The sequence below is a fragment of the Nothoprocta perdicaria genome, unplaced genomic scaffold, assembly GCF_003342845.1.
Source record: "Nothoprocta perdicaria isolate Ctin4 unplaced genomic scaffold, notPer1 scaffold_0, whole genome shotgun sequence".
Lineage (NCBI taxonomy): Eukaryota > Metazoa > Chordata > Aves > Tinamiformes > Tinamidae > Nothoprocta > Nothoprocta perdicaria.
The window spans coordinates 18,386,441-18,396,839 of NW_020454092.1; the positions used below are offsets into that span (position 1 = coordinate 18,386,441).

The 10,399-nt window shown below is 42.5% G+C and overlaps 1 protein-coding gene across 3 annotated transcripts in view; it reads right to left on the minus strand.

Moving 5' to 3' along the window:
• USP24 (ubiquitin specific peptidase 24) overlaps positions 1–10,358 on the minus strand; it is a 61,382-nt gene extending 51,024 nt beyond the window's left edge. For all 3 annotated transcript variants that reach the window (XR_003248579.1, XM_026034617.1, XM_026034627.1), the window contains exon 1: positions 10,050–10,358. Coding sequence is in view for 2 of the 3 variants with exons in the window: in XM_026034617.1 (XP_025890402.1) it covers positions 10,050–10,358 (309 nt within the window). In the remaining variant the exon portion in view is untranslated. The remainder of the gene's footprint in view (positions 1–10,049) is intronic.
• Positions 10,359–10,399: the final 41 nt, after the last annotated feature.

The window sequence follows — 10,399 nt, forward strand, 5'->3', positions numbered from 1 at the left end:
GTTTGGGAAGCAACGTGCTGCCTTCCCACAACAGTCTGCTAATGGTTTAGTCCCAAATTTGTCATTATCGGAAGCTGCACTTCCTTCGAGAGACCTGGACGCCAGCTTGGGAAGCTGAAGTTGTGCAATCCAGGACTGCACATGCAATTCTAGCCTAACTCATGCCTGGTAAATCACGGCTTGCCAGCTTTTGAAGAAATAGCATTTAAAGGTCTAAGCTAATTTAATACTGCTAGGGGAAGAAAAAAAAAAAAAAGGAAGTATTTAAAAGCAAAGGTTGCCTAGGAAATGGCACATGGTAGCGATTAACAAACAACAGATAAATTTAGCATTTCTGTAGAGGACACCTAGCCAGAACCCGAACTCATTTCTTGAACACTGAGTAAAATTAAAAGGAAATCTTTACGGTAATAGTAACAGCTTACAGCGAGGTCTCAGAGCTCAGTTCAAGCCAGACTAGCAGCAAATGAAAGCGACACTTCACCAAGTGCTACCTCACCCAGCTGCTGTTTCTCCATCCCCCAGGGAAAGGTGTCCATGGTAAATAAAAACATCCACTGCCAGCACCAGCCTTTGAGGGATTCAGCCTAGCAGCAGTGCAGGGCTCAACTGCTGCTGAAAAACTCAGCTCTTGTTCTGCCTCCCTGACTACATTTAAGCAAAGTTGCTCTTTGTTCACTTTATTCTTTTAAGTGATAAAAAGTTGGTAAAATTAAGGAAATTCATAGAGAGATACCACAGTAATGCTTTTTCTGAACTGTACATTCAGCTCCTCCAGGTAAGGGCATTATCATAACAGTTGTGCCAAGGAAAGCAGTCRCTTATTGCAGGATTATGTCTACCAACAACATAGGGAAAAAGGACATCTTCTTTTATACCAGTGGTAAGAGCAGGTGCAGTACTGGAAATACAGCCCCAATAACATGGGCAGCTACTGTCAAGGAGGGAGCCCATCTCTGCCACACTCTATTCATCAGACAAGTCACTCTTGCACGTCAGGTTTTCTGCTACTAAAGCCCTGCCAATAAAGCACCGAGCTCAATTACATAACAATTCTACGAACGCCCGACACTGAGCAGCTTCACAGCTCCTGCTCAACCTGCAGCAGTCTCCAATAAACTCCCAAAGAGGTCAGAAGTCCAACTCAAAATCCACTTCAAGGCAGTAATTTATTACTCTGTACTTCTTGGAAATTACCGCCCTTTTCAGATCGTTTATATTACTGCACATTCAGTCTCATTTCTCAAAACATATCTAGGATAAATAACAGCCTCTCTAAACACAGATCTGCATGCTGCTCTTTGAGGGGAGGGATTTACTAGCAGCAGTTGCATTAACAAAGTGCTCCATGACKAGGCGCAATGTCAGCTCCTTGGCGGAGCAACCCGAAGTTCCCTTGGASAAATGCTGCAGACCTCATGTGCTCTGAAGCTGGTCACAAACTGAATAAGGAGCCGCTACCCACCCCTCGAGGCCGAGGGGCTACAACCATCACCACGGATCCATGGACATTGTCTTGGAGCTGCAATAAAAGCTTTCAAAGAAGATGCTATGGAAAATAAGGAGTGCACAAGGCCATGGCTGTCTCCTCAAAAGCAGTTTTCTGGGTTGTATTTTGGGGATTATGTATTTTTTGATAGAGAATCTTTTTTCCTTCCCCTCAGATAGATGACTTGAGAACAATGTCCCTCGTTGTTGCTTACTCTCAATGGCCTAAATCAGGACTACGCGATCTCACTGAACAGACTTAATCCTGAAGTGGCACCTGGAATTTTGGATTTGCAGGGTTACTCTCCTGCAGCTGAACTGTAACARCAAAGAAAACAGTCACCCAAAGTTRGACTGTTCAAAATCAAGAACTATCTGTTTTCTGAGGCAGAAAATCACGGTGCACATGAAACATTCAGTGACATTTTCCCTTCTGCAGCTTAAGGCTTAAGACCAAAGAGCATTTGCCTGCAAACCTTTAACATCTTTTCCCATATCTCCGGTTGCATCTTTGGCTATAYGAGAGCCCTGAAGGCATCTTGCCCCAGTCTAACAGGGCTACTTGATTCCTTCTTTCAGCTTATTTTCACGGTGTAAAATTTTCCTTATGTCCATAAACAAATATACAMGCACCCAAAAATAATATCTTCACTCAAAGATCTCAAGAGAATATTTTCAGATTCTCTCTAAAGAGACCAGGTACCTTCCAGAGTTCTTTATAAATTTGAATAAAACAGTTGTTAAATATATGATTTCGAACGTGCTGCTGAAGTCCACACTACAAAACCTGTCAGAGAAGACCAACAAAGTTGGTTGGAGAGTCAAGATTAACCCTTATACAAGAAATGAAATATAAATTAGCTTTAATTACCCACAAGTTCACAGATCAAAATTATAAACATATTCCCTCAAAGTTCAGCTCACTGATTCACCAACGGGAATTYATCTAAAGCCACTCACATGATACTTGTTACTGTACATAAAATAACAAGGATTTCAGAAAGTATTTTGGTTCTTGCTGGTGGTCTTACTATCACTTACAGGTAAATTACTAATTAAATTTGCTAACTTGATTTTAATAAAAGACTAACAATAAATTATTATCATCACAGCTAAGTTGCATATAGTGTTCTGAATCTAATATAATTTACAAAACAGAACCCCAAAAAGTGCTCTTTCTTTTGGTATGCAATAGGTTCACAGCATTTAATAGCAGCAGATCCAGCAGTTCCCTCCAACCTCATGTCCACCCTCGGAACTGTATTTTTGTTTGCTTTACAAAATAGCACTGGTTTGCAGAGGAGAAAACTGTTTTTGATGCTCCACTACATTGTTAAAGAAAAAGAAACTGTTTTCTTAATMCAAACCTATAAACAGAAAAAAATTCAATTGCTCTGGAAACAAGCAATGGAAAAAAAAAAAAGGTTAAAGCCAAAACCAGAAGTCAAAACCTCTTTCAGATCTGCTACAGACACGGGATGCAACAACAAGGAAGCCAATTCTGCAGTGTTTCCATTTCCCCAGCTGCAAGCGCCGCTAACGATACTTCCCTCTGGCAGAGCGGGTCRGTGCCTGATCCACCAGTGCTTGCAAAATCCTGCAAGATGCTCACGTGGAGGCAGTACAGAAGCAATACATCAAATAACTATATAAACAGAAAGAGCATTTCTCTACTCGGACCTATTGCTGGATGTCCRTCAACTTGTGAGAGAAGCTCTGAGGCCTGAAGCCAGCTCTTGACAGCTCCTCTTCTCTTTATCTGGGAGACTGCTGATTAAAGAAGCTTTTGCTTTTATGCCTCAATGCCTATTCTGTTTTTTTCTTTTAATTAACTCTTAAAAGCAGGATATTCTGTTTCCTAGAATTGATTCACAGGGGATAAGATTTTAAACCTTTTCAGATACATCAAAGCTACTGCTTTGTACTCATATACTTGCAAACACTACACAGAAGGCAGACAGCATTTCAAAACATGCAAGTTCTCATATTTGTAACCTACTTATTTTTACACATTGGTATTCCAAGAGCTCAAAGAACTTTAAGCCCCTACAAGAAAATCTATTTCAAAAGAGACTAGTTAGCAATAAGAAAACCTACCATGATTTCTTAAGAGCTTCAGTGAGCAACAACCATTTACCTCCCAAGTATAGTAATAGTTTTGAATTGTTCTAACTCTTAAATGGATACACCATTTTGCTCTTGCATTTTCATGAACACAAAAACATCTATATGCAAAAATCCCCACTATAGTGAGAGAAAGGAATACTTATGTAGTTTGTGTCCCATTAAGGGCAAGTAAGCTTGTTTGGGAGGTATTTGGATTTTTATATACAAAAAAATTAAATCCTTAAGTTCGATTTTTTTGCTATACAATCCGAATTTACTAAGCCTTTGTTACACAAGTAAACCATGTCCTAAGAAAAAAAAATATTTCATTTGTTAATATGAAGGAACGATAACAGTCTTTTTTAATACAGATTCCATCTAACTGGAGCTACTTTGTATTCTCACAATACAGAAAATATCTCYTAAGAAAATTCTCAATTGCTTAGTGAAAGGTTTCATAGAAAGCTTTGGACTGGCTTTAAATGAGAGTATTACAAGTACATTATCAAGCATGAATAGTTAGACTAAATGCTCCTTAATAGGTGTAAAGGATTTTAATAAATCAACCACAAAAAAGCACATCCTTTCTTCTCCCTTCTCTCAAAACCCAAGTACTGTGTAGAACTGGGAATAAGCCAAAATATGAGCTTGGGAGGGAAAAAAGAGACTTTTCAGCAACGGTAGAAGTTAATTGGGATTTCCTAAATCACTGCTTAGGCTGGTACCTTCATTGGACACCAGTCCCTGAGAGGTGATGGTGCCACGGTGCCACACAGGCTTTGCGCGGTGTTCGGAGGGAAGCACAGGCACTACGACGTGCTGAGCATTCCAACAAAACGAACCATGCCYGGTAAAGACTATCTGCAATAAATAAGACCCATATAGTTAACTTAAAAAGAGGAAGTTCTTAAGTCTTTTTATGCTATTACTATAGTATTAACTATAGTATTAATACAGTTAGGAATGCCATTCATAAGAAACCTAGGAAAACACACATAACTTGGATGTTTTCAGTATCATCTCTGAAGCTTCTTAAAGACTTTCCTAAGAATAACTACAAACACCAAGTTGATATCACTGTTCCTCTTAACCCCTAAGTTTTCCTAACCATGATTTGTGTGTGTGTGTGTGTGTGTGCACACGTGCTTATTTTCAAAAAATTCAATATAACTTTTCACGGTATCACATAAATATTATGCTTTGATGCAATAAAGCAGCAAATCACAAATGCTTAGAATTCCTGAGATTAAAATTAAGCCAATATATCTGCTTTCCTTCGTTAACTGACCGGGTGTTAATAGCAAAGTGCTGCAGCAACACTAGATAAACCATCTATTAAACCTTTTAGTGGCCAAACCTTAAGTTCTGGATGGAGAATGATTCAATAATACTGCTGAACACTTACACTTTTATTCTTCAGGGGTGCAGAGATGTTCTGCACGACAAAGACTAGTGCCTACAGAGAAAATGGTTTGACTGCAATCAACTTATGTGAGCAACCTTTAAATGTCTGTCAGGTCTGCTCTGCTGGGCACCAGAAGAAAAGGAGTCCAAACTGTTGTCCTGGAGCGAGCAGGAAGATCAAGTGGCAAGGAGCATTCAGGGGACATGGGGCTTTTTTTAGTTTAGCCCATGAAGCATAACAGAAACATCCATACCAAAGCCTATTCCTATGGCAGCACAAATACGTGTGTTTTTCAAATTGAGAGCTTTACAAAAGAAATTGGCCCTTCCCTTCCATCTTTGCCCTCTTCATACAAAGAGCTACTGTTCCTTAACCCAAAAGCAATCCAAATGATTTGCTGGAATTAACTTCTAACACTGGTTAATTTGTTTTTATTCTTATTCTTCCTCAGTATTTCACTTCCTTATTAAATAGCTGCCACAGAATAGTACTTTCAAGTGGGAAGGCTACCAGAAAAAGCCCCCAGAGAACATTACAGCACAAACACTTCCTGCCCAGCTGAGGAGATGGCTCTGCAGAAGACTTAGCCCCTACCTCCAGTGACTCCATAGACATCACCTTCACTGCTGAACTAGTAATTTAAGCCTCGATCTGAAGATTATTTCAACAATCACATTATATAAGGGCCTTACAAATAATTTGAAACAAGGCTTACACTTAAAATTAATCAGCTGCACCTGTCAGTCTTATCCCTCCACCCTGCCAATTCTCCCACCTTCACATAGTAACTCTGCATCTTTGACCAGCATGATAAACCAGGGCATTTTCCGAAATACAAGAAAACATTTGGGTGCCCCAATTCAAGGAAAAAGCACTATGCCAGGGCCACCGAGTTTTGAATGCAATGATGCCGAAAACCAGGAGTACTAAAATACTAGTTTCTACTTGACGTTCTGATGGCATCTGGCCAGGGACTCAGTGCCAGAATCCACCACAAAGCTTTATTTGATTGCTTAATTGTTTTACAAGGCCAATTCCTAGACAAGCCATACTGCACGGCTTCCATAGCAGAACACCACAAATACTCTTTTGCACAGCTCAGCTCTACTTATGAGAGAAGGCTGACTTTGAAGTTCAAAAATTGCAGTGAGAAATTTATCATTTTCTTAAAGGCTAAGTACAAAGATAGCTTTTTATGTCCTTAAATAAATACAATTCCTTCCATTCAAGGATCAAAGAGCTTCACAAGTCTCACATCAGCAATACACCTATACAGCACAAACCATTATCCTCATTTTACACATTAGAAACTAAATAAAAGATTAAGCTACAAATCCTAAGCGACAGAGCACATCTGCAGCAGAACTGCTTCCAGTACTRAGCTCTAATAACGAGGAGAGACAGGGTTTTGAATGCACAAATTCTGCAGCATGACTAGTGAGAAGCTCTTCCCTGCGCTGGTTCTGACTGAAGTTGCTGTTCTGCTGCCTTTATAAAAGCTCCTTTTCTTGGATTGGAACAGCACTTATAACAACAATCTTAGACAAATTTTTAACATAAACCTTATCCTAATAAAACCTGGCATACGCTGAGTTTTTGATAGAGTGGAAGCAAAAAAAAAGGGCACATGCTAAAGCAGCCATGAACAGCTAGAAGGTAATGCAATCTAGTAATCACCATTTGTCAAGGAGGTCATAGCAGTGATTCTCAGAAGCTGCTCAAAAGCACATCAGGCTTATTTTAGGAAACGTTACACAAACTGCTTGTGCACTTGCTGTTGCTATTAAGTTCCGTATCTTTAGTATCAGTGGGTTCCTACCTCTTACTGCAATTTAGGTTCACTGGTCCCAATCCCCACATTCATTTCCCATGGCCAGTGCTGTGGGTGAAGCCCTCCAAGGCACCAACAGACTTTTCATCATTTCAAAAGTAAAGGATTTGTCAGCAGTTCATATAGCAGCATAGCTCATAGTCATATGAAGAGATGAGCATAAACCTTTGTTTCTGCCAAAAAACATACCATATGTTGCCTAAGGAATAAACACACATTATCCCATGTTTTTGCCAAAATATGCTTATCAGATTTATTTCAGACAACAGACAACATAAACATAGATATCATGTCAAAGAAGTAAATGTACCCCTTGCAAAAGCAGATCTTAACTCAAGGTTTGGCACTGCAGGACTTGGAAAGCTCGGCTAGAGTTACAATTACGGATATTTCAGAAGCACTGCACAAGTCTATGTGAAGACCTTTTTATATTCCCGAATTTTTATGTCTTCCTTTTAATGAGTCGAGCACAGTCACATCAACAAGACTGCACAGAGACACTAGAGTGATTAATTTTAAGCTCAATCCACTGGTTGCTCTTCGGAAGACATTAGCCTGTGTTTCAGCTCTTGGGAAAGTGGGGGTGGCCGTGCCCTTATCTCAGGCTCCCATAACCCCTCCAGGTGCCCTCCAAGGCCAAAAGCCCGGACCGCTGAAGGCAAAGAGGACACACACATACTGTACCTGAACAAAATAACACTTTTTCCCGCTCCAACATGTATCTGGCTGCTGTGCTAGTCTGTGAAAAGCCACAGATAAACCTTTCTTTGATCAACACACTTACTGAGCAAAACAGACTAATGTTATGTAATAGGCACTGCATAAGCATAGGCGAACATAATGGATTCATTACTGATTAAAGAAAATGAAGTGTTTAATCATTCATAAATCTATTTTTATAGGCAGTGTAAGCTGCACTCGCTCAAAAAAAAATGTAAATACAAAGTACAGATTTATCATACCTTGCGGCATGACTGAAGCTTTCCTATTATTCTTGTCCTACAAAATCTATCCCTAACTTGTATCCACTGACTCATGGAAAGGTTTACCAGATCACATATTTTCAGGGAAAATTTTCAAATAAGCTTGCTCTGTTGATCATGAATACACGTATAGATGTACTCGTGAACATGAATTCTTTTAATGTTAAACATTCATGCACGTCACTGATAAATACAATCCAAAATCCAGACCAAAACCTGAACTAGTCACCACGTTTCCATTAAGAAAATGAGGCAATGGGTACTATGAAAAGGAACATGTACTTTGAAGATTGTTAGAGATGACAGCAATAGTAAGATAGAAAGAAATAACATCCAAATTCTGTGTTTCCACAAAACAGTATTATCTACAACATGGAATATTATTCAACATAATGCATAAGACTGCAATGAATAACATTGTGCAATTGACTTTTTGAACAGCTTCACATGCTATAAGCCTGCACTGAAAGTTTCCTGTTAATTAACCACTTAAATAATATTATTAGTTTATTCAGCATAGCTACAGATTTCATTTGAAGAATAAAAAGCTGATCAAGAATAATCCCCCTCTCCCCATTTTGAAAGGTTACTACACTGCAATGCAGTATTAGACAAATAAACAGAGGCAACAAGCCCAASTCTTGATATTTTTTCCATGTAAAACTTTAACATAATATTCTCTTTCCCACATGTACAAAGGTAAATGAACTTTTATATCCAAGTGAATGTAATTATTAAATCCAGGTCTGTTTCTGTATAAGAGTTTTACGTAGAAATCGTGCTTTAGGCCTTCTGAGCCTACCTGTTTCATGGATGTGTAGTCATTTACCTACATGCAAGTGTTTTGTTTTCCCTTGCATGGGTTAGCAAGAATACAAGCGAGAGCAAACAATAACAAGACTGGCAAAAGGAACTAGGAAACATAAGCGAAGTTTCATCAGACACAAACTGAAATAATAGGAAAAAATTCTCCTCAAGTTGACAAAGTGTCATTTGTAACAGGAACAGCAGAGAGGGGGAAAAAAGCGCTTCTGTGAAGTTTACACTGACAGCATCTCTTTAAATATCACACTCACAACCCAGATTTTCCCATCTGTAACTATAAAATATCCGAAAGGAAAACCCACCCTCTTGATGATGACAAAAACCTGCGTGAAAACAAGCAGCATTAGGGCAGCAGCTCTCGCTCATTCCCAACCTGTGCAGCAAAGGTCCCATTTTCTCCTGCTTCGATCAGCAGGCAGCGGCTCTTCCCGCGCACGCCGGCAGCCCAGGCCGCCGTGCTCCACATCCTCCGGGATGAGCGAGGGAGCCGGCGCAGGCGGCGCAGCGCAYGGGATCACACACCTTGGCGCCGCACACCTGGGCTCCAGGGTGGCTAAYGGGGCCATGGACACGAATGATGCCCAGGGGAAGCTTACACGCAAGCAGATATGCGTGTACATGCTTCGTTTATGCTTTAATGCAGACATAGGGATGTGGAAAGCCACGCTTTCCGGCCTAGGGATGCCCGAGGGCCTGGGAGGGTCCCCAAGCTCCCCTGTTCTCCCTTGGGTGCTTASACAGGGGCTCCTGGCCATGCTTGGAGACACGGGGTAGCCCTTTGGCAGACACCGTGCGGCCGCTCTTGCCTCCTTATCCCCACGTGTCCCGCAGTCCGGACACCACCCATTAGCTCTTTTTCCCCTCAAGTTCTTTGAGAAAACCCTTGGAGCAGGAGAAGCGCCTTGGAGCAAAGCCYTGGAGCGTCCTTTCCCAAGCGAGTGCTCCGGGGCTGCTCCGTGTGCGGAAGGCGGCGGGATGGAGCCGCGAGCGCATCCGCTGCCTGCGGAGTCCGGAGCGCCGGCACTGCATGGAGGAGGCGAGAGGGAAAAGGGCAGGCGCGGCGGGAGGCAGGAGCTGCAAAGGGCATTTAAACACGGGCTTGCAACACCGCGCAGCCCAAACCGTGACGGGGACCTTAACTAAAACAGCAATTCTGAAACAGCTCTATTTCGGTGGTTATGCTTAGCGTCTCCCACTAAAACCCCAAGCAGAGGAATGCCCAAGTGCGAACAGTTAAATATATATATATATGACACCCATTAGGGTTATGCAAGAAGGGACAGGGCGGGGGGGACGGACAGACGACAAGCTACCGCGGCCACGCATTCCTAGAGGGCAAGAAAAAAAAAAAAGGGAAAAAAAAAAAGGAAGGAAACGGGAGGGGGATAGGGAAATCCCGGCGGCCCCTCACCTCGGTCTCCACCACTTCGTGGTAGGCGGGCGGCGGGTCGAAGCCGCCGCTGCCGCCGCCGCCGCCGTCGCCGTCGCCGCCGCGGGGCCCGTGCCCGCCGGCGGGGGATCCGTGTCCGCCGGGCGGGCCCTGCCCGCTCTCCATGGGCTCGTAGCCGCCGTAGTGGAGGCCGGGCCGCTCGTTGGTGAGCAGCGCCACGGCCTCGTTGATGTCGTTCTTGGCGAGGCGCAGCGCCTTGCGGATGGCGGCCGCGTCCGAGAAGCCCATGCAGAGCAGCGTGGTCATGTGCTGCTCCTCCTCGCTCTCCATGGCGCCGGCGGCGGCGGCGCGGGAGCGGCGCGGGGCTCAGG